Source organism: Physella acuta, unplaced genomic scaffold, assembly GCF_028476545.2.
Source record: "Physella acuta isolate Inbredline_101_S28 unplaced genomic scaffold, ASM2847654v3 ptg000079l, whole genome shotgun sequence".
Classification (NCBI taxonomy): domain Eukaryota; kingdom Metazoa; phylum Mollusca; class Gastropoda; family Physidae; genus Physella; species Physella acuta.
The window spans coordinates 1-27,766 of record NW_026731599.1 but is presented as its reverse complement, the minus strand read 5'-3'; the positions used below and the strand labels follow the sequence as shown (position 1 = coordinate 27,766).

The following is a 27,766-nucleotide window of genomic DNA, read 5'->3' as shown; positions in this document are numbered from 1 at the left end:
CTTCTAGGGTCAATTTTCGCCAATTTCCAAAGTAACAAATATTGACATATTATATATCAATTTTATTGCTTAACAATCGAGGAATTAAAAAATATAAAAATTAATAGCACTAGACATTTACATCACGTCATTAGATTAACCACACTCACTCAACTGAAATTTTTTTTTACATCTAAATATAATGAGGTCTAAAAATCAACTAAATTCACAAAATTGATAATATAATTACACAGAAATGTCCCTTAGGCATAAATTTATTTGCAATTATGTCAAACTTTACAAAATATACCAGTTTAAAGCTTATTTCTATAATTATTCTTGAAAAAAAAACGACCGCTATCCCCTTTAAAAAATGTTCAAAATTCTGTCTTTCAGAAACACTCTGGGGAAGAAAAAAATAACAGAGTTAAATATAGAAGGTCTATATATAAAACATTATTAGTAAAATATGTCTATATGCCAATTTTTATTATAGTTGCAGCATTTACATGGCTAATTATAATTGTTTAGTACTTTAAACATTAATTTAAAGTTACGACTGTCTGTGGCGTCATTCAAGTGTAGTGTCAGTGTAGGTGAACTGGGTGTTAGGGCCTGATACGATTTCATTAGAATTGATAATGAATAGAATGTATAATTAGAACTGGCCTATAAAAACAATGTTGATGATAGATGCAGTCGTTTTAATGCTACTTATAATAGATCAAAATGACAAACATAATTAAAACCTAAGAATCTGGAAGCGGTGACCTCATTTTACTGACACGGTTGTCAAATAGAAAATAGATCTAGATCTACGTAATTTTAAAAATAATTTTGAAAATATGTTAGATCTAGAAGCAAAATCACTTTTAAAAACTGAAGTTAGTCATTAGATCTATAATGAAATTGAAATCCACAACTAATATGTAAGTATCTTTTGATAAAAAAAAATTCGCTTAGTTCTAAGAAGAAAAAAAAATTCTATGGTGTACTCGCTCCCTATCCCAAAACGTGCCAGCCATATTGCATGCGTAGTCAGCTATTCAGCTGCTTAACAAATATACGAATTTTAAACTTATATAATAAAAGTAGGACACCCAAAAAAAAAGAGTAAAATGGCTCCCGTTTTCACGACAGCCGTCACTCAATTAATAGTTTACAGAGTTATAAAGTTCTGCTTTCTTTTGTCTATAGATTTTAAGAAATATTAATTTATTTCTCATGCATTTTAACAATTGTACCTAATTTTATCTAAGAATAAACATTAGATAAGTAAGAAAGGACTTGATTCTTTTTTAGAATTAGCCCTCGACACTATTCAGACTAATGCGAAAAAACAAACTCCCGCAAAGGTCGTGCGAAGGCTGGTTCAGTGGGCGAAGGTTAGAACTCGATTTCAGACAGAAAATTTTTACTTTGAAATAATTACATTATCAATTAATTTCGATTTCAAACAAATGGCTTAAAGTCAGAAGTAAATTAAAATTTAAAAACTTTGTTATTCGCAGTGTACTCAAAATTCTCGTGTTTTAAAGTCTAGTCTTACTACATGTGCGTGCATGGTGCGAATATCGATTTTTTCCCGACAGAAAATCATTAAAAAAAAATTTTAAAAGTATCTGCAGGAAGATAATACTTATAATTATATTTTACAAAATTAAATAGATTTTACTTAACTGTTATTTAAATACATGCCTCTGAATAAAAACATACAATTTTATATCCGTAAAAAATTAAACTGAAATTCCTGCTTTCAACGACGCCGATGTGTCGTAATTATGGGCATTCATTTTGTTCAAATTAAAGTAAAAAACGCATTCAAATATACTTTTTTTTTACTTTCATAATTTACAGCAATCATTTCTAATGAAAAATCCATCCTTTCCAAGTAGATCCATTCTGTCTAGATTTGCATACTTTGCATCCTTCGCCGCAGCACAAAATGTCATAAAAAAAGAATTCCACAAAAATGTTGGTAACCAAAATCCCCGAAAGATGTCTGGTTAGAAAGTTTATGAACGGCGAAGATCGAATATGCATTTTGCTGTACCAATCTGTTTCCTGCCATATAAGTATTATATCAAAATCGTAGATCTGTATCAACTTTTGAGACATTTCCGATAAGCGGAAGTGGAACTTTTTATACTTTCAATTTTTCAAAAGCCTGTAACTTGAGTACTATTTCAGATAGATAAATGAAATTTCACTTGTAAGTAAAAGATCTAATTCTCTGCCTTCTATCAAATTTTGAGTAATTTCCGTCGACGGGAAGTGGTAATTTTCACGATTTCCGATTTGTCAAAAAAAGGCATGTGAATTTGTAAAGTACCAATAATATTCCGCACTATTATACACATTTTGTTTTTCGTTCACTTGGTGTGCAATGCTTTTTTCTATGAGATTCTATTCTATTTTTAAAAGTTTAAGTAGTTAAAAATGGATTAAAAATCATGTCTATTTCTGAGTTGCCATCCCCTGTTGTTTTATATAAGAATATTAGAGAAAGTTTATGGGAGATCACTGCCAGTTTATTTGTAAAGGTAGTGAGAGGTTGCAGGCAGTCAAGAAATACTTATTAAACAGGGTGGGTTAGTGATGTCATTTGATGTTATTTGTGGCTCTCTTGCTATTAATGGCTAGATATATATGGGTTGGGATAAAATTTGTCTAATCAACGTGATGTCATATTACTTTTGCTACTAAACAATGCACACAATTGCAGCTGCATATGTTTCTATAATAAACCACCTTTCCCCCTTTTCTAGTTATAAGTTTTAATTTTTAAAAAAAGGTTGTTTTTTTTTTGTACATACCAACATGTATATGTTTGTATTCATAAAAATAATGCATCTAAATCTAATTATTCCATTGCAGATTAACTATGGATTATAGTTTCATCTGTTTGGGATGCCAGTATACTGAATTTTGTTAAATTATTTCTTACTAAAGAAGATCTCAACAACCTTGTTACCTCTCTCAAATTTTGCAGCACAATGGCGTCATTTGGTTAGATTTTTGAGCTCAAGCTATTCCAGCTTGTCTAGTACTGCTGCATCATAAGGCAGTTCAGGATTGTGCAGGACTTCTGTAAACAATGGATTAATTATTGTGTAATATTTCTCTGCTGAGTTTCATGTGTTATCAGACTTTATCCAGTATGTGTTTGTGGAATGTGATCACAGGATAAAAATGAGAGTTGCTGATGACCTTGTTTGGAAGCCAGGAAGATATTCTTTGTTTGGATTATTTCTATGGGTGGCCATGTCTTCTGGTAAGTCATCCTTATACATATTTTGATTGGTCATAGGTTCTGTGTGTCCAATCTAGTCATAGGTTCTGTGTGTCCAATCTAGTCATAAGTTCTATGTGTCCAATCTAGTCATAAGTTCTGTGTCCAATCTAGTCATAAGTTCTGTGTGTCCAATCTAGTCATAAGTTCTGTGTGTCCAATCTAGTCATAAGTTCTGTGTGTCCAATCTAGTCATAAGTTCTGTGTGTCCAATCTAGTCATAAGTTCTGTGTGTCCAATCTAGTCATAAGTTCTGTGTGTCCAATCTAGTCATAAGTTCTGTGTGTCCAATCTAGTCACAACTGTGTGTCCAATCTAGTCATAAGTTCTGTGTGTCCAATCTAGTCACAACTGTGTGTCCAATCTAGTCATAAGTTCTGTGTGTCCAATCTAGTCATAAGTTCTATGTGTCCAATCTAGTCATAAGTTCTGTGTGTCCAATCTAGTCATAAGTTCTGTGTCCAATCTAGTCATAAGTTCTGTGTGTCCAATCTAGTCATAAGTTCTGTGTGTCCAATCTAGTCATAAGTTCTATGTGTCCAATCTAGTCACAACTGTGTGTCCAATCTAGTCACAACTGTGTGTCCAATCTAGTCATAAGTTCTGTGTGTCCAATCTAGTCATAAGTTCTGTGTGTCCAATCTAGTTATAAGTTCTGTGTGTCCAATCTAATGATGAGTTTTGTGAGGTTGTTGTATCATTAGTATCATGTACATCCACGGTATGACAGATACTGGACTTCAATTTGTAACATCTTAGATCACACTATCTTTCACTAAAAATGGTTACAGACATGAGTAAGTTATACAAACTGGTTACTGACATGAGTAAGTTATACAAACTGGTTACAGACATTAGTTATACAAACTGGTTATAGACGTGAGTTATACAAACTGGTTACTGACATAAGTTATACAAACTGGTTACTGACATGAGTAAGTTATACAAACTGGTTACAGACATTAGTTATACAAACTGGTTACAGACATTAGTTATACAAACTGGTTACAGACATAAGTTATACAAACTGGTTACACTACAGACATAAGTTATACAAACTGGTTACTGACATGAGTAAGTTATACAAACTGGTAACTGACATAAGTTATAAAAACTGGTTACTGACATAAGTTATACAAACTGGTTACTGACATGAGTTATACAAACTGGTTACAGACATGAGTTATACAAACTGGTTACAGACATGAGTTATACAAACTGGTTACTGACATAAGTTATACAAACTGGTTACTGACATGAGTTATACAAACTGGTTATAGACGTGAGTTATACAAACTGGTTATAGACGTGAGTTATACAAACTGGTTATAGACGTGAGTTATACAAACTGGTTATAGACATGAGTTATACAAACTGGTTATAGACGTGAGTTATACAAACTGGTTACAGACATGAGTTATACAAACTGGTTACTGACATAAGTTATACAAACTGGTTACTGACATGAGTTATACAAACTGGTTATAGACGTGAGTTATACAAACTGGTTATAGACGTGAGTTATACAAACTGGTTATAGATGTGAGTTATACAAACTGGTTATAGACGTGAGTTATACAACCTGGTTACAGACGTGAGTTATACAAACTGGTTACTGACATAAGTTATACAAACTGGTTACTGACATGAGTAAGTTATACAAACTGGTTACTGACATAAGTTATACAAACTGGTTACTGACATAAGTTATACAAACTGGTTACTGACAAGTAAAACAAAAACAAATTGCATACAAGACCAGAGTGTTTTAGGGAAATGATAGTTCCCAGCTGTTGTTGATCAGTCCTGACAGTCCTGAGCTCACTGATCAATGGAGCAGATGTGTCAACTTTTGATACAAGAATAGACTAGTAAATAGATCATAGAGGAGTTCTCAGGGAATAATCAAGTCTTTGTTAAAAGACGTTTGGCATTGTTTTGTATGTTAACACTTTACTCTTTCCAAGTGTCATTTAACTGTCACTTTTTGTTTTGTGCTCTGACAGCAACCATTCTGTAATAATAAGTTCAATGGTCCATATGTCAGAAAACATTACTAATTGTCAGATGAAGAAACTCTCTAAATGTACCTCAAACTAAGTTATGCAACTTTAATTCACAGTTTATATTAGATTGTGAATATGAATAAAAAGCCATTACATTAGATGGTGAATTTAAAAAAGGTGAGACATTAGATGGTGAATTTGAGAAAGGTGACATTATATATGGTGTCTATAGATAATAGTAACAACTGGAACCAGGCCAGCTCTCAATGTTTAGAGTACTAAAAACAGCTCTAGACAGCTGTACCAACCAGTAGAGGAACTTGAACCTCTAAATTCAAACTGAACTAGTTGTATCAGGTGGCGGTTTTGTTTTGAAGGTGCTTTTAAACATTTAAATATGGTGAATTTTGGACTGGACTTTTAATATAAAGGAAGTAGCACTGTTTAGTGAAACACATATTGGGACATAGCATTTTCTAATGCTTAGTTACTTTTGTGATTAACATTGCCATATGCAATTGGTCTTAACAATTGAGTTAAAAAATTTAGTGCCATTTTCTTTGATCATTGACCATTGTGTTAAAAGTTGACATTTAGCCTCAACAGTGACCATGTAATTTTAAAAAGTTATGTGTTAAAAGTTGACATTTAGCCTCAACAGTGACAATGTAATTTTAAAATGTTATGTGTTAAAAGTTGACATTTAGCCTCAACAGTGACAATGTAATTTTAAAAAGTTATGTGTTAAAAGTTGACATTTAGCCTCAACAGTGACAATGTAATTTTAAAATGTTATGTGTTCAAAGTTGACATTTAGCCTCAACAGTGACAATGTAATTTTATTTAGCCTCAACAGTGACAATGTAATTTTAAAATGTTATGTGTTCAAAGTTGACATTTAGCCTCAACAGTGACAATGTAATTTTAAAATGTTATGTGTTCAAAGTTGACATTTAGCCTCAACAGTGACAATGTAATTTTAAAATGTTATGTGTTAAAAGTTGACATTTAGCCTCAACAGTGACAATGTAATTTTAAAATGTTATGTGTTCAAAGTTGACATTTAGCCTCAACAGTGACAATGTAATTTTAAAATGTTATGTGTTCAAAGTTGACATTTAGCCTCAACAGTGACAATGTAATTTTAAAATGTTATGTGTTCAAAGTTGACATTTAGCCTCAACAGTGACAATGTAATTTTAAAATGTTATGTGTTAAAAGTTGACATTTAGCCTCAACAGTGACAATGTAATTTTAAAATGTTATGTGTTCAAAGTTGACATTTAGCCTCAACAGTGACAATGTAATTTTAAAATGTTATGTGTTAAAAGTTGACATTTAGCCTCAACAGTGACAATGTAATTTTAAAATGTTATGTGTTCAAAGTTGACATTTAGCCTCAACAGTGGCAATGTAATTTTAAAATGTTATGTGTTAAAAGTTGACATTTAGCCTCAACAGTGACAATGTAATTTTAATATGTTATGTGTTAAAAGTTGACATTTAGCCTCAACAGTGACAATGTAATTTTAAAATGTTGTTTACAGTGTCAGCTGCCCGACCTCTGCGCTATACTTTACCTACATTTCTGGATACACCAGTGAATATAACAGCAGTTGTTGGTTCAACTGTAATTCTACCCTGCACTGTGCAAAATCTAGGGCCTAAATCAGTAAGTGGACTACAAAGATCAATTATCATTAACTGTAGTGTTAACTCTTTCTAGACCAGAGGGTTTTTACACCACCTGACATTATTTCTTTCATGACCCAATTTTTACTTAAACAGTTACAGCTCCTTTGTTTTTCTAACCAGATTTATGCATTATACATCACAATGAACACACATGAATTTTCTATAATAGTAAATGAAGATAATTGTGAGTTAAATTAAAGAAAGTAGGTTTTTTTAATATGTTAAAGTGACTAGAACCTGACTTAGGGATATTTATGTTAACAGCCAGAACGGTTAGATTGTCAGATACCAAGGCCAGAACGGTTAGATTGTCAGATACCAAGGCCAGAACGGTTAGATTGTCAGATACCAAGGCCAGAACGGTTAGATTGTCAGATACCAAGGCCAGAACGGTTAGATTGTCAGATACCAAGGCCAGAACGGTTAGATTGTCAGATACCAAGGCCAGAATGGTTAGATTGTCAGATACCAAGGCCAGAACGGTTAGATTGTCAGATACCAAGGCCAGAACGGTTAGATTGTCAGATACCAAGGCCAGAATGGTTAGATTGTCAGATACCAAGGCTAGAACGGTTAGATTGTCAGATACCAAGGCCAGAACGGTTAGATTGTCAGATACCAAGGCCAGAATGGTTAGATTGTCAGATACCAAGGCCAGAACGGTTAGATTGTCAGATACCAAGGCCAGAACGGTTAGATTGTCAGATACCAAGGCCAGAACGGTTAGATTGTCAGATACCAAGGCCAGAACGGTTAGATTGTCAGATACCAAGGCCAGAATGGTTAGATTGTCAGATACCAAGGCCAGAATGGTTAGATTGTCAGATACCAAGGCCAGAACGGTTAGATTGTCAGATACCAAGGCCAGAATGGTTAGATTGTCAGATACCAAGGCTAGAACGGTTAGATTGTCAGATACCAAGGCCAGAACGGTTAGATTGTCAGATACCAAGGCCAGAACGGTTAGATTGTCAGATACCAAGGCCAGAATGGTTAGATTGTCAGATACCAAGGCCAGAACGGTTAGATTGTCAGATACCAAGGCCAGAACGGTTAGATTGTCAGATACCAAGGCCAGAACGGTTAGATTGTCAGATACCAAGGCCAGAACGGTTAGATTGTCAGATACCAAGGCCAGAACGGTTAGATTGTCAGATACCAAGGCCAGAACGGTTAGATTGTCAGATACCAAGGCCAGAACGGTTAGATTGTCAGATACCAAGGCCAGAACGGTTAGATTGTCAGATACCAAGGCCAGAACGGTTAGATTGTCAGATACCAAGGCCAGAACGGTTAGATTGTCAGATACCAAGGCCAGAACGGTTAGATTGTCAGATACCAAGGCCAGAACGGTTAGATTGTCAGATACCAAGGCCAGAACGGTTAGATTGTCAGATACCAAGGCCAGAACGGTTAGATTGTCAGATACCAAGGCTAGAACTGTTAGATTGTCAGATACCAAGGCTAGAACTGTTAGATTGTCAGATACCAAGGCTAGAACTGTTAGATTGTCAGATACCATACTTGGCTGTGGTTGCTGGGCTTCAGCTACTCACCAAATAAAATGTCAGCGTTGACGTGGCAGATTTCCAACAGCCAGTGGAATATTTTTTTCCACCACTTGTGGCTTTTTCTTTTGTGGCAGCCATAGTAGCCAACTAGCTGATCTGCTCTATCACAACCATTCATATTTTAATTCATAAATTTATGGCTGTTGGCTTTTTGACATCAACATGTTTGGTTTTGATTAGTGTTGTGCTAACACTTCCTTGACTGGTCACAACTGACACAAAACTTTTTATCCCTAAATGCCACTGTAAGTCACTTAACTTGTCTTCATGCTTGTACCACTTCTTATCCATATGGCTCAAGACAAGAGACTTGAGTGCAGGAAGAAAATTTTTCCGTCTTGTGTCGACTGTATAATGTCTTCACAACTAAGAAACTCAAGCAGAGGTACAGAGTTATAAAACCTATCTGCAAAAATATGGTGACATTTTGTTAGTGGTGCCAGAAAATTTTTGAAAAACCTTTTCAGCTATGGTGCTATTGCTGTCTAGGTCTGGATGGTAAGCAGTCGCAGAACCGTAGTACGTACACAAATTTACGACATACCCCGTCATACTGTCGCACAAGCCAAATGCTTTTAATATGATACTTAGAAGGCTTTGTGTCATTGAACTGTTTAATATGATACTTAGAAGGCTTTGTGGCATTGAACTGTTTAATATGATACTTAGAAGGCTTTGTGTCATTGAACTGTTTAATATGATACTTAGAAGGCTTTGTGTCATTGAACTGTTTAATATGATACTTAGAAGGCTTTGTGGCATTGAACTGTTTAATATGATACTTAGAAGGCTTTGTGTCATTGAACTGTTTAATATGATACTTAGAAGGCTTTGTGGCATTGAACTGTTTAATATGATACTTAGAAGGCTTTGTGGCATTGAACTGTTTAATATGATACTTAGAAGGCTTTATGGCATTGAACTGTTTAATATGATACTTAGAAGGCTTTGTGGCATTGAACTGTTTAATATGATACTTAGAAGGCTTTGTGGCATTGAACTGTTTGTTCTTCCACCTTCCCTTATATCCAATGACCATTTCATCGACAGATAAATTAAGATCGGGGTAAAATGCTTCTTGGAATGATGACATCAATGTATTGAGAAAGGGCTCATGTAAAAATGTGTGGTCAAGGGCCTGAAATCTGTTTCTGGCCATGGTTAGTCCATACCAAAGTGGGCTTCTTTTACAGACCATTAGCTTTTTATTGAAGGCCTATGGTTGAGGCCAATAGCTATCAAAATAGCAAAAAATTTCAACAACCCTTGCCTCATTACTGGTTGAAATTTGCAGTAGACTGAATGCCTGAGTTGAGGAAACACTAATTTCCCTATTGAATACACATTGATATTAGCTAATAATAGCTCAACCAATGATCTGGCTTCTTTATAAAGTGAGCAGGCAATCTAGCTCAGTTGACTCTGTTATCTATATCGATGGTCTCGGTCGCAAACCGTCTAACTCCGAAAATGTAAATTTTACAGGAGAGACAAAAAACTGATTATTTCCTTCTCGATCGCTCTAATACAAATTTTTTTTAAAGATATCTCCGAAGAAACTCTCTACCGACTATACTGTAGCGTTTTAAAATGTGTTTTGTTAATATTTACAAAATTATAGCAGGTTTAAAAAGATAGACGGTTTGCTCGGTCTAAAATTCTCGGTGCAAACCGTCTATATGTGCGCGCGCAGACTTAGCTGTTTTGAGCCGAGAATTTCGGTCTCAGCCGCGTTCGTTCGTTTTGTCCAATGAACGTGATTTAGTTATGTTTATGTTTTTAAGTTATAATTAACACTTCATAATATTTAGATTATAGTTTTGGGGTCATATTTTAATTATTTGAATTTATTCTACATTATGGGGTCAGTTTAAATTTTAGTAGAGATGTTTTAGTATGGCTTTATCGCTTTCAACTGTATTCATTATGTCTGTATTTAGCACTAGACTTGTTAACTGTTATGCTTTATTTATCTTTCTATTCTCACAGTTTATTTAACTAAATCTGGTGGGTGCTGGGTTTGTAGAATGATAATAGTAAAAACAGAAACCGTATTGTCAGATATATTATGAATGAGACATAACACACTAATCACATTAATACTGACTTAATGTTTACTTATTTTACAAAAATGTAACACAAAAACATGTGTTTATTTTAAAAATTTATTCTTGGAATAAACGTCACATAAAGAAAAATTAAAATGGCAACATATTTTTAAAATCAGGGAAATCATCATAAAAAGGTGTGTTTATGACTTGCTTTTAGGTGCTCAAATATGACAGCTTTTATTTTTTTTTTTCTGCTCTTGTACAACTTGACAGGGGTACAGATGAGATCATAATCTTACGACCCTAGCTTAGCAATTGCCATCTATCTGCTAATTCACTTTTAAGTAGACAGTAGCATCAGGTTTGTACTGCAGTGCACGAATATCTGTCGCTTTGAATTCTTGATAGGTCTGACTTGTCTTTTGAGATCGGCTGGTTTCTTGTATGGTAAGGCTGGTCTTTTTGAGAGGTTGGTGTCTAATGTCTGTTATGTGAGGCTGGTCTATTGTATGTTACGACTGGTCTGTTGAGAAAGGCTGGTGTCTTGTATGGTAAGACTGGTGTGTTGAGAGAGGCGTGTCTACTGTAGGATAAGACTAATCTTTTGAGAGAGGCCGGTCTCTTGTATGGTAAGAATGGTCTGTTGAGAGAGGCTGGTATCTTAGAGGGTAAGATTGGTTAGTTGAGAGAGATTGGTCTTTTGTATATTACGACTGGTCTGCTGAGAGAGACTGGTCTCTTGTGAGTTACTGGTGCCTTAATGTTACGACTGGTCTGTTTTGAAAGGCTGGTGCCTTTACGATTTGTCAGTTGACAGATGCTGGTGCCTTGTATGGTAAGACTGGTCTGTTGAGAGAGGTTTGTCTGTTGAGATAGGCTGGTCTGTTGAGAGAGGCTGGTATGTTGAGAGAGGCTGGTCTGTTGATAGAGACTGGTCTGTTGAGAGAGGCTAGTATGTTGAGAGAGGCTAATCTGTTGAGAGAGGCTGGTCTGTTGATAGAGACTAGTCTGTTGAGAGAGACTAGTATGTTGAGAGAGGCTGGTCTGTTGAGAGAGGCTGATATGTTGAGAAAGGCTGGTCTGTTGAGAGAGGCTGGTCTGTTATGTGGTAAGTCTGGTCTGTTGAGTGAGGCTGGTCTGTTATGTGGTAAGTCTGGTCTGTTGAGTGAGGCTGGTCTGTTGAGAGGCTGGTCTGTTGAGAGAGACTGGTCTGTTGAGAGAGGCTGGTATGTTGAGAGAGGCTGGTCTGTTGAGAGAGGCTAATCTGTTGAGAGAGGCTAATCTGTTGAGAGAGGCTGGTATGTCGAGAGGCTGGTCTGTTGAGAGAGGCTACTCTGTTAAGAGAGGCTGGTCTGTTGAGAGAAGCTGGTATGTTGAGAGAGGCTGGTCTGTTAAGAGAGGCTGATCTGTTAAGAGAGGCTGTTCTGTTGATAGAAACTGGTCTGTTGAGAGAGGCTGATCTGTTAAGCGAGGCTGTTCTGTTGATAGAGACTGGTCTGTTGAGAGAGGCTGGTATGTTGAGAGAGGCTGGTCTGTTGAGAGAGGCTAATCTGTTGAGAGAGGCTAATCTGTTGAGAGAGGCTGGTATGTCGAGAGGCTGGTCTGTTGAGAGAGGCTGGTCTGTTGAGAGAAGCTGGTATGTTGAGAGAGGCTGGTCTGTCGAAAGAGGCTGATCTGTTAAGAGAGGCTGGTCTGTTGAGAGAGGCTGGTCTGTTGAGAGAGGCTGGTCTGTTGAGAGAGACTGGTCTGTTGAGAGAGACTGATCTGTTAAGAGAGGCTGTTCTGTTGATAGAAACTGGTCTGTTGAGAGAGGCTGATCTGTTAAGCGAGGCTGTTCTGTTGATAGAGACTGGTCTGTTGAGAGAGGCTGGTATGTTGAGAGAGGCTGGTCTGTTGAGAGAATCTGGTATGTTGAGATAGGCTTGTCTGTTGAAAAATTAATCATAAAAGCATTTACTAAAGACAACTTACCATGTCGTTGAATATGTACGCCAAACATTTTTAACCTACCATATAAACATTTCTTAACACGTATCTAAACCCTCAATTTAAAGCTAGTAGTGAATTAACAATTATTAAATTCATTGCACATTCTTGTGGAAATATAATTCGAATTATATTGTTTTGATTGATATTTAGATTCTAGAATGAAGATCTAGTTTCAAAGCATTGTGTTAGCCCAAAAAATTGTAAACAAATCAGTTTGGTTATTGACAATCTGGAAATAGGCTATATTAAACAAATACTATTTGTTTATTATTCTTTAAAATGATAAAATGTAATAGAATAGTTGAACATAATTAATCAAATATCCTTACCTATAAGTACTGTGACTGCTGTGCTCTAAAATTGTTTGATTGCGGCGTGCGACTGCGTTCCCGATCAAAAGTGTACTGACAAATATAGCGATATTCGTTTTGCGCCGAGATTTTTAGCGCTAGAAATAATAGGCGGTTTGTTCAAATGATTATATCTCAATAATCATTCTACAGATTTCTCTAATATTTTCAGGCATTATGGGGAATCATATTGGCTTTTGATTTATGTAAAAAAAAGAAAATCGAATTTTTTTGAGTTAGACGGTTTGCGACCGAGACCATCGATATACTACTAAAACTCAAGTTTGTTTTCATGTTTGAATATATATTTTTTTTGTTTTTTGTTTGTCTGATTGAATACTGGAGAGAATCAGCGCTAGGCGGAGAGCTGTAAAATAGTATGTAGGTAGAGAACAATTTTTGTTTGCAGACAGACTGTTAATCAGACATTTATTTAAAGACGTTAATTAATTTATTGATTTATTCATAGGTAGATTAACCACATTAATTTTAAAAGATTAGAAAAACGACTTGACTTGACGGAATAGTGACGTCACATTATGTGTTTACTTTTTAGTACAATAACATGGCGGCTTCCATCATAGACTTTGTGGCCCATTCCAATGTTTAACGCGTTCTAAAGCTAATTTTCTGTCGGCTATAGCTTTAATGATACGTCCGTTTGCTGTTTTTATTACGTTCCAACACTTATATAAATTTTCAACTGTCTTTTTCATTTAGTTTTACAATAAATTTCTCTAGCTCTGCAATCTGTCCAAGAAAGTTATTTATATATCTAGATCTAGAATCTAGGTCAAAACAAACATTAATTAGTTAAAAATACAATCCAAAAAAAAAACTAGACTTAAGCAAGCCAGTTGTAGATCTAGAATATAGATAACTCTATCCCTATCTAGATTTAAATCTAGATAATAATGAGTTTCTATATACTAAACTATTTTAGACCTTTATTATTTTATATAAATCTTTGTTTATTTAGTTATGGAATATGCTAATTTGGAAATGCTCGATCCAGGGCCTATTTGCGTAACTTAAGATTCATTCGCGGCTTCTATATTGTTAATTTTGCAAAATTATAGACTTTAAATTCTAGGTCTAGCTCTATCTAAACTATTTCAGGCCTTAATATTTTACTTTATATAAATCTTTCTTTGTTTAGCTATACAATTGGCTAATTTAAGATAAAATTTAATTTGAAATAATTCTAGATCTAATACTAGGGCCGATTCGCGTAGATTCTTACGCAGACTAAAAGTAAAATATATAAGTTATTACCTACTACAGAGTACGAGTCTAGATAGCTAAGAAGAGGTTAGCACATAAGGTTACCATGCGGGTGGCACTGGTTCGAGGCATGGCAATTTTAATTTTTTTTTTTTTGGTTTTGTTTTTTGTTGTGAATGATAAAGTTGCATTTGCCTATTGGAACTTAGCAGGATACAGGGCAGGTGAAGTAGAGTTCCCCTGTTTCTTTGTCCTCAGTATAAGGTGGATAGTGTGGTCAGAGCCATATAGATATATATATATATATATATATATATATATATATATATATATATATATATATATATATATATATATATATATATATATATATATATATATATATATATATATATATATATACACACTTACATACATACAATATTTCTGTTTGACAAGCTGAAGAAGGATTACCATCTCTCATCTTGATGTGTTTGTCAGCCAGAGGTTTTGTTCCTGGTAAATGATGCATTCAAATAGTGTCAGATCTTATGTCACCTTGTATGTGACTTGCTGCTGTTTGCCCCACTTTTCTATATCCTTGTAGTAACATTTTCACCACCTTGTTACATGTTACTTGTGCCATAGATATAAAGCTTTGTGTGATAACAATACTGCATACAGTTTAGTTTAGTTTGTGACTGGCATGACTATAGAAATAAATGAGATGCAGACATAAGTTACACGCTCCACCTCCAGGCGACTATGGAGGATGTTGGTTTCACTCACTAAGTACTCTGTGATCATAGCGTTACGATTGGCTTTGATCCTAGTGCCATCCTTAAACCAATCTACACCTTTGGGACGGTAGTCAATAGCAGTTGCTGTACAATTCAGATCAATTGTTGACCCGTTCTCTACATAACTTGTACCCGTTAATTTGATGCCTGAAATATTCAAACAAGGGCAAGTTACCATCCCAGCTGTACCAGCAAGGATTAACTAAATTGATTGAAATTGATATAACCGCCACCTTTACTCTGCCATTTTATTTCTCTCTGCTTGTCTGTCCCCCGCGCCCCCCCCCTCTCTCCCCCACCTCTTTTATCTGGAAGCCAAAATGTTGTTTTGTGCAGGTGATATGGAAACGTGTGGATCAGATCACACCCATCACAGTTGGCAGCTATGTGTTTGACCCAGATAACCGCTACTCTGTATCTCACAATGACCAGAACACTGATGAAACACACAGATTTGGTCAGGATAACTCCAGATGGAACTTACAAGTAAACTTTTCACATTTTTATTTTAGTGCTAGTTGCATAGAAATAGTAGTTTTTTTTATGAATTTGACTGTTTTTGTCAAATATTTGAAATGTTTACAACTGTTTTTGTCAAATATTTGAAATGTTTACAACTGTTTTTGTCAAATATTTGAAATGTTTACAACTGTTTTTGTCAAATATTTGAAATGTTTACAACTGTTTTTGTCAAATATTTGAAATGTTTACAACTGTTTTTGTCAAATATTTGAAATGTTTACAACTGTTTTTGTCAAATATTTGAAATGTTTACAACTGTTTTTGTACAAGTTTTCACATTGTCTTTGAACAGATCCAAAATGTTAACATAGAACATGCAGGGACCTATGAATGTCAGATCAGCACAAAAGAAGATTTTGCCCGTAATGTCACTCTGCATGTCATTGGTGAGTTAGTGACATCTGGTAAGTTGGGTAGTGTTAAATATGACCAGAACTTTAGTCCTCTCTTGAACTATTTTGGCAAGTTGATGGGAAAGTTTAATGTCAAGCATTAGCATAAAAAATCTGCTGAGATAAATGGGAAAATGATAATTTTTTTATTGGTTTTGGTGTCTATTTCTGGTGTCTATGATATATAATATAATATCTAGTTGAAATTTTTAAGCTTTTCTCCATGACTTATTTGCTGCAAGTATTAGCAAAAACATATATATATATATATATATATATATATATATATATATATATATATATATATATACATGCTGGCATGTATTGGCAAAAACATACATATATATTTATATATATATATTTATACATATACATGTATACAATATTTTAAGAGGATTTCATCAATGTGTTACCAATTGAGTATTTTTAGACACGTGACCTTGTTTTCTAGAACGGAGTTGTTGGATTGTAAAGAAAACCGGTGCTACTTTTCTTGCATCATAGTGGTTAAGGTGTGAGTTGGTCCACAGTACAGCACCCCAGGGTAGTTGTGAGAAAGCTTAGAGTGTACGTGAATCACCCTCCGTAATAGTGAGGTCAAACACACCAGCGATCAGCTTGATGTCAGGGACCTTGTGTAGAAGTGGAGCCATGGGTTACACTACTGTAGAAGTGGAGCCATGGGTTACACTACTGTAGAAGTGGAGCCATGGGTTACACTACTGTAGAAGTGGAGCCATGGGTTACACTACTGTAGAAGTGGAGCCATGGGTTACACTACTGTAGAAGTGGAGCCATGGGTTACACTACTGTAGAAGTGGAGCCATGGGTTACACTACTGTAGAAGTGGAGCCATGGGTTACACTACTGTAGAAGTGGAGCCATGGGTTACACTACTGTAGAAGTGGAGCCATGGGTTACACTACTGTAGAAGTGGAGCCATGGGTTACACTACTGTAGAAGTGGAGCCATGGGTTACACTACTGTAGAAGTGGAGCCATGGGTTACACTACTGTAGAAGTGGAGCCATGGGTTACACTACTGTAGAAGTGGAGCCATGGGTTACACTACTGTAGAAGTGGAGCCATGGGTTACACTACTGTAGAAGTGGAGCCATGGGTTACACTACTGTAGAAGTGGAGTCATGGGTTACACTACTGTAGAAGTGGAGCCATGGGTTACACTACTGTAGAAGTGGAGCCATGGGTTACACTACTGTAGAAGTGGAGCCATGGGTTACACTACTGTAGAAGTGGAGCCATGGGTTACACTACTGTAGAAGTGGAGCCATGGGTTACACTACTGTAGAAGTGGAGCCATGGGTTACACTACTGTAGAAGTGGAGCCATGGGTTACACTACTGTAGAAGTGGAGCCATGGGTTACACTACTGTAGAAGTGGAGCCATGGGTTACACTACTGTAGAAGTGGAGCCATGGGTTACACTACTGTAGAAGTGGAGCCATGGGTTACACTACTGTAGAAGTGGAGCGATCAGATGATAGGTGTAGAAATACATAAAGAACACTTTCCAAATCCATGGCGATCGGATGATAGGTTTAGAAATACATAAAGAACACTTTGCAAAGTTCCATGGCGATCAGATGATAGGTTTAGAAATACATAAAGAACACTTTGCAAAGTTCCATGGCGATCTGATGATAGGTGTAGAATTACATAAAGAACACTTTGCAAAGTTCCATGGCGATCAGATGATAGGTGTAGAAATACATAAAGAACACTTTGCAAAGTTCCATGGCGATCAGATGATAGGTGTAGAAATACATAAAGAACACTTTCCATAGTTCCATGGCGATCAGATGATAGGTTTAGAAATACATAAAGAACACTTTCCATAGTTCCATGGCGATCAGATGATAGGTGTAGAAATACTACATAAAGAACACTTTCCATAGTTCCATGGCGATCTGATGATAGAACACACACTTTCACTTTCATATATATAAAGAAATTTATCTGTAATCGACCATTATTTGTGTGTATCCCTTTTTTCACAAAAAATTGCTGTTAATATAAGAAAATAAGACATCTGGTCAGATCTAACTGTCCATTGGATTTTTACTAAGAGCAGAACGTTCTTTTGTTATCATCCGGGGTGCGTCTACAACATCAAGGAGCTGCAGTCAAAAAGATTTTTTCAATATATAGCTCATAGAAGGAGAATTTTACTTGTGGTTTTTTTTTTAGCCCTCATTGAGTGCTCATTGTCTGACCAACTATCTATCAATGTGTGTACAAAAAATTAGCCAGATTACGTAGTGTAATGCGGCGACATAAACGTTCAGATGCAACCGCTGAACGGCATGCCCTGTATTTAAAAAATGCCTTTTTGGAAGTTGTTTTACCAAAAAATTCTATAAAATACAAAATTAACGTAATGAGAAAACTACAAGAAGTAAATTTTTTAAAAAATGGCCGCTCTAGTGTTATCATGACCTAGATTTACAATTAAAAACTTGGATTCTGGAAAACAACAAATTTAATAGAGAAAATTTAATTGGATGCTGGGAGCTTGGTTACAGTCAAAGCACCGTACACTATCATGGGCTGCCACAATCAATGTGACAACTTGCTGTACCCTAGTGTAAGGTACAGCTGGGTGTCCATGATTAAATTATGCCTTTGACATCCTGCTGTACCCCAGCATTAATGTACAGCTGATGATTTAACAGCTAAGTTGCTCTGATTGGGCACAGGGGTCATGTGACCAGCAGGGCTCTCCCATGAACACTGGGGCCTCCAGTGGCTCCAGCTTAGATCACAGCAACGCTTGAAGGGTACACCAGTATTGTATCAAATATAATAGTTGAGTATGTAAACAAATAAACTCATTTGCCTTGGAAATCAGTCCACTTGAGCTGACAGAATATGTTGAACACAGAGTTTCTTCCAGGCATCTCTTCGGGGGGGCGAAGCCCCCCCGAAAATTTTTTACCGCCCCCCCGAACGAAATGAAATTTATATAATTTATATAGAAAATATATACTTTTAACAGTGTCCGCCCCCCCGAAGAAAGTTTACCGCCCCCCCGAAGATTTCCAGTGCCCCCCCGGAGAAAAAAGTCTGGAAGAAACACTGGTTGAACATAATAGAACTTGAATGGTACTGAACAATCTTTTGTGACTTTAAATTTTTGTCTGTTCTCTTCATTGTCTTTGCCTCACTAGCCACACTCCTCGCTAGCCTCACTCCTCACTAGCCACACTCCTCACTAGCCACACTCCTCGCTAGCCACACTCCTTGCTAGCCACACTCCTCACTAGCCACACTCCTCACTAGCCACACTCCTCACTAGCCACACTCCTCGCTAGCCACACTCCTCGCTAGCCACACTCCTCACTAGCCACACTCCTCGCTAGCCTCACTACTCGCTAGCCACACTCCTCACTAGCCACACTCCTCGCTAGCCACACTCCTCGCTAGCCTCACTCCTCGCTAGCCACACTCCTCACTAGACACACTCCTCGCTAGCCACACTCCTCGCTAGCCTCACTCCTCACTAGCCGCACTCCTCGCTAGCCACACTCCTCGCTAGCCTCACTCCTCACTAGCCACACTCCTCACTAGCCACACTCCTCCTCCTCGCTAGCCACACTCCTCACTAGCCTCACTCCTCGCTAGCCACACTCCTCACTAGCCTCACTCCTCGCTAGCCACACTCCTCACTAGCCACACTCCTCACTAGCCTCACTCCTCGCTAGCCACACTCCTCGCTAGCCACACTCCTCGCTAGCCACACTCCTCACTAGCCACACTCCTCGCTAGCCTCACTCCTCGCTAGCCACACTCCTCGCTAGCCTCACTCCTCGCTAGCCTCACTCCTCACTAGCCACACTCCTCGCTAGCCTCACTCCTCGCTAGCCTCACTCCTCGCTAGCCACACTCCTCGCTAGCCTCACTCCTCGCTAGCCACACTCCTCGCTAGCCACACTCCTCGCTAGCCACACTCCTCGCTAGCCACACTCCTCGCTAGCCACACTCCTCGCTAGCCACACTCCTCGCTAGCCTCACTCCTCGCTAGCCACACTCCTCGCTAGCCTCACTCCTCGCTAGCCACACTCCTCGCTAGCCTCACTCCTCGCTAGCCTCACTCCAAACATTCTCCAGCAGGTGGTTTAAAAAAAACCATTCAAGGAGGTTTGTTTCTTCTTCCCTTTGAGAATGTTGTGGATATAAGTGTCATGTGATAGCTCCATGACCTGTTGCAAGTTTTTCACTTTGAGAATTGTGGTTCCTCTTATCTCAAATTTGTCCTGCATTTCAAAACTAAACATTGCTTGCCTGATCTACCAAAAATCTTGGATGTTGAGTTTGAGATACCATTGTGCTATTGTTTCTTTACATTTTTTAAAATTTGTCAAGACAATGTGCTAATATTAGATTGGAGGCAATTAATTAAATTAATTAAATCTATTTTTTACAGAAGACAAAAATTCACGTTTGTTGGAGAAAAAAACAGGTCAGTGGTTACATCTCATTAGCACTGGTTGGTTAGTGCGGGTGGGCTGGTTGGTTGGTGTGGGTGGGCTGGTTGGTTGGTGGGGGTGGGCTGGTTGGTTGGTGTGGATGGGCTGGTTGGTTGGTGGGGGTGGGCTGGTTGGTTGGTGCGGGTGGGCTGGTTTGTTAGTGGGGGTGGGCTGGTTGGTTGGTGCGGGTGGGCTGGTTGGTTGGTGGGGGTGGGCTGGTTGGTTGGTGTGGATGGGTTGGTTGGTTAGTGTGGGTGGGCTGGTTGGTTAGTGTGGGTGGGCTGGTTGGTTAGTGTGGGTGGGCTGGTTGGTTAGTGTGGATGGGCTGGTTGGTTAGTGCGGGTGTGCTGGTTGGTTAGTGTGGGTGGGCTGGTTGGTTAGTGTGGGTGGGCTGGTTGGTTAGTGTGGGTGGGCTGGTTGGTTAGTGTGGGTGGGCTGGTTGGTTAGTGTGGGTGGGCTGGTTGGTTAGTGGGGGTGGGCTGGTTGGTTAGTGGGGGTGGGCTGGTTGGTTGGTGAGGATGGGCTGGTTGGTTAGTGCGGGTGGGCTGGTTGGTTGGTGTGGGTGGGCTGGTTGGTTGGTGTGGATGGGCTGGTTGGTTAGTGTGGGTGGGCTGGTTGGTTAGTGTGGTGGTGCGGATGGGCTGGTTGGTTAGTGCGGGTGGGCTGGTTGGTTAGTGTGGATGGGCTGGTTGGTTGGTGCGGGTGGGCTGGTTGGTTGGTGCGGGTGGGCTGGTTGGTTGGTGCGGGTGGGCTCGTTGGTTGGTGCGGGTGGGCTGGTTGGTTGGTGCGGATGGGCTGGTTGGTTAGTGCGGGTGGGCTGGTTGGTTAGTGTGGATGGGCTGGTTTGTTAGTGCGGGTGGGCTGGTTGGTTGGTGTGGGTGGGCTGGTTGGTTGGTGCGGGTGGGCTGGTTGGTTGGTGCGGGTGGGCTGGTTTGTTAGTGCAGGTGGGCTGGTTGGTTGGTGTGGATGGGCTGGTTTGTTAGTGCGGGTGGGCTGGTTGGTTGGTGTGGATGGGCTGGTTGGTTAGTGCGGGTGGGCTGGTTGGTTGGTGTGGATGGGCTGGTTGGTTAGTGCGGGTGGGCTGGTTGGATGGGCTGGTTGGTTGGTGTGGATGGGCTGGTTGGTTGGTGTGGATGGGCTGGTTGGTTAGTGCGGGTGGGGTGGTTGGTTGGTGTGGATGGGGAGGTTGGTTGGTGCGGGTGGGCTGGTTGGTTGGTGCGGGTGGGCTGGTTGGTTAGTGCGGGTGGGCTGGTTGGTTGGTGTGGATGGGCTGGTTGGTTAGTGCGGGTGGGCTGGTTGGTTGGTGTGGATGGGCTGGTTGGTTAGTGCGGGTGGGGTGGTTGGTTGGTGTGGATGGGGAGGTTGGTTGGTGCGGGTGGGCTGGTTGGTTGGTGCGGGTGGGCTGGTTGGTTAGTGCGGGTGGGCTGGTTGGTTGGTGTGGATGGGCTGGTTGGTTAGTGCGGGTGGGCTGGTTGGTTGGTGTGGATGGGCTGGTTGGTTAGTGCGGGTGGGCTGGTTTGTAGTGCAGGTGGGCTGGTTGGTTGGTGTGGATGGGCTGGTTTGTTAGTGCAGGTGGGCTGGTTGGTTGGTGTGGATGGGCTGGTTTGTTAGTGCGGGTGGGCTGGTTGGTTGGTGTGGATGGGCTGGTTGGTTAGTGCGGGTGGGCTGGTTGGTTAGTGCGGGTGGGCTGGTTTGTAGTGTGGGTGGGCTGGTTGGTTAGTGTGGATGGGCTGGTTGGTTAGTGCGGGTGGGCTGGTTGGTTGGTGTGGATGGGCTGGTTGGTTGGTGTGGATGGGCTGGTTGGTTGGTGTGGATGGGCTGGTTGGTTGGTGTGGATGGGCTGGTTGGTTAGTGCGGGTGGGCTGGTTGGTTAGTGCGGGTGGGCTGGGTGGATGGGCTGGTTGGTTGGTGTGGATGGGCTGGTTGGTTAGTGTGGGTGGGGAGGTTGGTTAGTGTGGGTGGGCTGGTTGGTTGGTGTGGATGGGGAGGTTGGTTAGTGCGGGTGGGTTGGTTGGTGTGGATGGGCTGGTTGGTTAGTGCGGGTGGGCTGGTTTGTTAGTGCAGGTGGGCTGGTTGGTTGGTGTGGATGGGCTGGTTGGTTAGTGCGGGTGTGCTGGTTGGTTAGTGCGGGTGGGCTGGTTGGTTAGTGCGGGTGGGCTGGTTGGTTGGTGTGGATGGGGAGGTTGGTTGGTGCGGGTGGGCTGGTTGGTTAGTGCGGGTGGGCTGGTTGGTTAGTGCGGGTGGGCTGGTTGGTTGGTGTGGATGGGCTGGTTGGTTGGTGTGGGTGGGCTGGTTGGTTGGTGTGGATGGGCTGGTTGGTTGGTGTGGATGGGCTGGTTGGTTATTGCGGGTGGGCTGGTTGGTTAGTGCGGGTGGGCTGGTTGGATGGGCTGGGTGGATGGGCTGGTTGGTTGGTGTGGATGGGCTGGTTGGTTAGTGTGGGTGGGGAGGTTGGTTAGTGTGGGTGGGCTGGTTGGTTGGTGTGGATGGGGAGGTTGGTTAGTGCGGGTGGGTTGGTTGGTGTGGATGGGCTGGTTGGTTAGTGCGGGTGGGCTGGTTTGTTAGTGCAGGTGGGCTGGTTGGTTGGTGTGGATGGGCTGGTTGGTTAGTGCGGGTGGGCTGGTTTGTTAGTGCTGGTGGGCTGGTTGGTTGGTGTGGATGGGCTGGTTGGTTGGTGCGGGTGGGCTGGTTGGTTAGTGCGGGTGGGCTGGTTGGTTAGTGCGGGTGGGCTGGTTGGTTAGTGCAGGTGGGCTGGTTGGTTGGTGTGGATGGGGAGGTTGGTTGGTGCGGGTGGGCTGGTTGGTTAGTGCGGGTGGGCTGGTTGGTTAGTGCGGGTGGGCTGGTTGGTTGGTGCGGATGGGCTGGTTGGTTGGTGTGGATGGGGAGGTTGGTTGGTGCGGGTGGGCTGGTTGGTTAGTGCGGGTGGGCTGGTTGGTTAGTGCAGGTGGGCTGGTTGGTTGGTGTGGATGGGGAGGTTGGTTAGTGGGGGTGGGCTGGTTTGTTAGTGCGGGTGGGCTGGTTGGTTGGTGTGGATGGGCTGGTTGGTTAGTGCGAGTGGGCTGGTTGGTTGGTGTGGATGGGCTGGTTCGTTAGTGCGGGTGGGCTGGTTGGTTGGTGTGGATGGGCTGGTTGGTTGGTGTTGATGGGTTGGTTGGATGGGGTGGATGGGCTGGTTGGTTAGTGCGGATGGGCTGGTTGGTTGGTGTGGATGGGCTGGTTGGATGGGGTGGATGGGCTGGTTGGATGGGGTGGATGGGTTGGTTGGTTGGTGTGGATGGAGTGCAGATGAGTTGGTTGGTGTGGATGGGCTGGTTGGTTGGTGTGGATGGGCTGGTTGGTTGGTGTGGATGGGCTGGTTGGTTGGTGTGGATGGAGTGCAGATGGGTTGGTTGGTGTGGATGGGCTGGTTGGTTGGTGTGGATGGAGTGCAGATGGGTTGGTTGGTGTGGATGGGCTGGTTGGTTGGTGTGGATGGAGTGCAGATGGGTTGGTTGGTGTGGATGGGCTGGTTGGTTGGTGTGGATGGAGTGCAGATGAGTTGGTTGGTGTGGATGGGCTGGTTGGTTGGTGTGGATGGAGTGCAGATGGGTTGGTTGGTGTGGATGGGCTGGTTGGTTGGTGTGGATGGAGTGCAGATGAGTTGGTTGGTGTGGATGGGCTGGTTGGTTGGTGTGGATGGAGTGCAGATGGGTTGGTTGGTGTGAATGGGGTGGTTGGTTGGTGTGGATGGAGTGCAGATGGGCTGGTTGGTTGGTGCAGATGGGCTGGTTGGTTGGTGCGGGTGGGCTGGTTGGTTGGTGTGGATGGGCTGGTTGGTTAGTGTGAGTGGGCTGGTTTGTTAGTGCAGGTGGGCTGGTTGGTTGGTGTGGATGGGGAGGTTGGTTGGTGTGGATGGGGAGGTTGGTTGGTGTGGATGGGGTGGTTGGTTGGTGTGGATGGGCTGGTTGGTTAGTGCAGATGGGCTGGTTTGTGTGGATGGGCTGGTTGGTTGGTGCGGGTGGGCTGGTTGGTTGGTGTGGATGGGCTGGTTGGTGTGGATGGGGTGCAGATGGGGTGGTTGGTTTGTGTGGATGGGCTGGTTGGTTGGTGCGGACGGGCTGGTTGGTTGTTGCGGATGGGCTGGTTGGTTGGTGTGGATGGGGTGCAGATGGGCTGGTTGGTTGGTGCAGATGGGCTGGTTGGTTGGTGCGGGTGGGCTGGTTGGTTGGTGTGGATGGGCTGGTTGGTTAGTGTGAGTGGGCTGGTTGGTTGGTGCAGATGGGCTGGTTGGTTGGTGTGGATGGGGAGGTTGGTTGGTGTGGATGGGCTGGTTGGTTGGTGTGGATGGGCTGGTTGGTTAGTGTGAGTGGGCTGGTTGGTTGGTGCAGATGGGCTGGTTGGTTGGTGTGGATGGGCTGGTTGGTTGGTGTGGATGGGGAGGTTGGTTGGTGTGGATGGGGAGGTTGGTTGGTGTGGATGGGGTGGTTGGTTGGTGCGGGTGGGCTGGTTGGTTGGTGTGGATGGGGAGGTTGGTTAGTGCGGGTGGGTTGGTTGGTGTGGATGGGCTGGTTGGTTAGTGCAGATGGGCTGGTTGGTTAGTGTGGATGGGCTGGTTGGTTGGTGTGGATGGGGAGGTTGGTTGGTGTGGATGGGGTGCAGGTGGGCTGGTTGGTTGGTGTGGATGGGCTGGTTGGTTAGTGCAGATGGGCTGGTTGGTTAGTGTGGATGGGCTGGTTGGTTGGTGTGGATGGGGAGGTTGGTTGGTGTGGATGGGGTGCGGGTGGGCTGGTTGGTTGGTGTGGATGGGCTGGTTGGTTAGTGTGAGTGGGCTGGTTTGTTAGTGTGGATGGGCTGGTTGGTTGGTGCGGATGGGCTGGTTGGTTGGTGCGGATGGGCTGGTTGGTTGGTGCGGATGGGCTGGTTTGTTAGTGCGGGTGGGCTGGTTGGTTGGTGCGGATGGGCTGGTTGGTTGGTGTGGATGGGGTGCAGATGGGCTGGTTGGTTGGTGCAGATGGGCTGGTTTGTTAGTGCGGGTGGGCTGGTTGGTTGGTGTGGATGGGCTGGTTGGTTAGTGTGAGTGGGCTGGTTTGTTAGTGTGGATGGGCTGGTTGGTTGGTGCGGATGGGCTGGTTGGTTGGTGCGGATGGGCTGGTTGGTTGGTGTGGATGGGGTGCAGATGGGCTGGTTGGTTGGTGCAGATGGGCTGGTTGGTTGGTGCGGGTGGGCTGGTTGGTTGGTGTGGATGGGCTGGTTGGTTAGTGTGAGTGGGCTGGTTGGTTGGTGCAGATGGGCTGGTTGGTTGGTGTGGATGGGCTGGTTGGTTAGTGTGAGTGGGCTGGTTTGTTAGTGTGGATGGGCTGGTTGGTTGGTGCGGATGGGCTGGTTGGTTAGTGCGGAAGGGCTGGTTGGTTCTCCTGGCTGGGATGGTAACTTGCCCTTGTTTGAATATTTCAGGCATCAAATTAACGGGTACAAGTTATGTAGAGAAAGGGTCAACAATTGATCTGAATTGTACAGCAACTGCTATTGACTACCGTCCCAAAGGTGTAGATTGGTTTAAGGATGGCACTAGGATCAAAGCCAATCGTAACACTATGATCACAGAGTACTTAGTGAGTGAAACCAACATCCTCCATAGTCGCCTGGAGGTGGAGCGTGTAACTATGGATGATGCTGGCACTTATGTCTGCAGGTTTTCACAGGAACATGTTGAAAGTGTCAAAGTCATTGTTTTAAATAGTAAGTCAGCATTTATGTTATGTGTCAATGTTGAGCAAATATTTAACTAGACTAGTGGTGCCATGGTCACTTAAATATCACCTGATACAAATTATACAAATTACCTTCCTTTGCTTAAAATTGTAAAAAATTCAAATGACTTCCCTTAGTTGTTTTTGCGTTAAAATAAAAATAAATTGATTCTGTGCAATATGGTAGGTAAAACAAACGTACTTGAAATACTATCTTCCATTATATTTGAACTGAATGAACATAAGAACTAAATGTGAACTAGTAGGAGGGTGGGGGAATAAAAAGAGAATGACATCACAATTTCTTGTTTTCGAAAGTGTTATTTTTAATTTTATGAATGCTAGAAATTCATTAACATTTCAAAACTTTTTTTTGTAAATTGTCTTATAAATATATATATATATATATAATCTTCTATATATATAATTCTCTTCTGGGAGACGCTAGAAAACAAGCTGTAAGCGCGCTCCCTACCACCCCACCCCTACATGGTCTGGTGAGCTGTGGTTCACGCTATATGTTTACAATCATAGAGCAATCATACATCAACCTTACCCCCTATGAGTCAGTATGAGCATCCAAAAAACTAAACCCCCACCCCCCATACCCCTATCATGTGATGTGTGATAGTTAACACACGAACCAGAGGCGTATCCAGGTTTTCGTTGTAGGGGGAGCAAAAAGAGCAAAAAAAAGGCGCCGAATTTTTAAACACGTTCTATATACGTGTATTATATTACTAGCTGTATGTCATTACTTCGCTATGATGTAAAATAAATTGAAAGTAGCACACAATGTAGGCTGACAAAACAAAAATTGTATCAATCTAAACACAAAAAAAATAATGTACACACGCTACAACCAAAAACAATGAACGTAACACAATCTGTTTTGTAATTCTTGTAAAAAAAAAAATTTCTTACATAATAATTCCTGTAAAATTATTTAAGACAAGTGAAATAGGAGAAATAATCACTCTCTTAATATAAATATGTATATATCTACACATTTAATTATAAATGTCAAAACAAATAAATAATTACTTTAGAATATAATGAAATTGTTTAAAACTATTCGCGTTTAAAAATGTTTTTGTCTATAATCACAATTTATTATATCGTCATCATACATGCTAAAAAATTACAGCATAATGAAAGTTTTTAAAATCAGAGTTGGTATAAAACCATGCTTTTCGATATAATAGAAAAACATTCTGAAAAACAGCCTACATTTAACTAAATATTGGTCTTTTAGTCAGATCATATATTTTAAATTAACTACTGCTTCTTTGTGTTCTTTAAAGATCATTTTTTAACGTAGTGATAGGTATGGGTTAGATCACTGTATTGATCACACACCTTTTTACTGGTAATTGCAAAAACAATATTCACAGAGTTTTACGTTTAAAAAGCTAATTTACTGGCGGCATGGTACTTTGGTACATCATTACGCGTTTTTGTACATGTACTTAACAGATCAGGTTAGGTGGGGGGGGGGGGGGGGGGGGGGTTTGGTTCAACTTCATTCACCACTGTCCGGTCACTTTAGGTCAATTATCCACCCAGTGTATACCTAGGTGTGACATTAATGTCGCTCTACACAATTGTGGTGGTAAGGTGGGGGGGGGGGGGGGGGAGATAACCAACTCAGAGTGAACATAGCGTCAGTTTTTTAGATGACTGTTCTAAACATATATATAT

At 41.2% G+C, this 27,766-nt stretch overlaps 1 protein-coding gene and 1 long non-coding RNA gene across 7 annotated transcripts in view; one reads left to right on the top strand and one right to left on the bottom strand.

The window, feature by feature from the left end:
- LOC131954955 (protogenin) overlaps positions 1-26,054 on the top strand; it is a gene marked incomplete at its 3' end in the record, with an annotated part of 47,597 nt that extends 21,543 nt beyond the window's left edge. For 4 of the 6 annotated variants that reach the window (XM_059318815.1, XM_059318808.1, XM_059318832.1 and 1 more), the window contains 6 exon segments: positions 2,857-3,253; positions 6,825-6,949; positions 15,273-15,422; positions 15,751-15,862; positions 20,294-20,329; positions 25,770-26,054. In XM_059318815.1, coding sequence (XP_059174798.1) covers positions 3,172-3,253; positions 6,825-6,949; positions 15,273-15,422; positions 15,751-15,862; positions 20,294-20,329; positions 25,770-26,054 — 790 coding nt within the window. 6 annotated transcript variants of the gene reach the window in all.
- LOC131955079 (uncharacterized) lies at positions 42-6,932 on the bottom strand. Its single transcript, XR_009388818.1, has 4 exons — positions 6,862-6,932; positions 5,026-5,120; positions 2,954-3,067; positions 42-382 (listed from the first exon to the last, which is right to left on the bottom strand). It is a non-coding gene; the product is annotated as an uncharacterized LOC131955079 (long non-coding RNA).
- Positions 26,055-27,766: the final 1,712 nt, after the last annotated feature.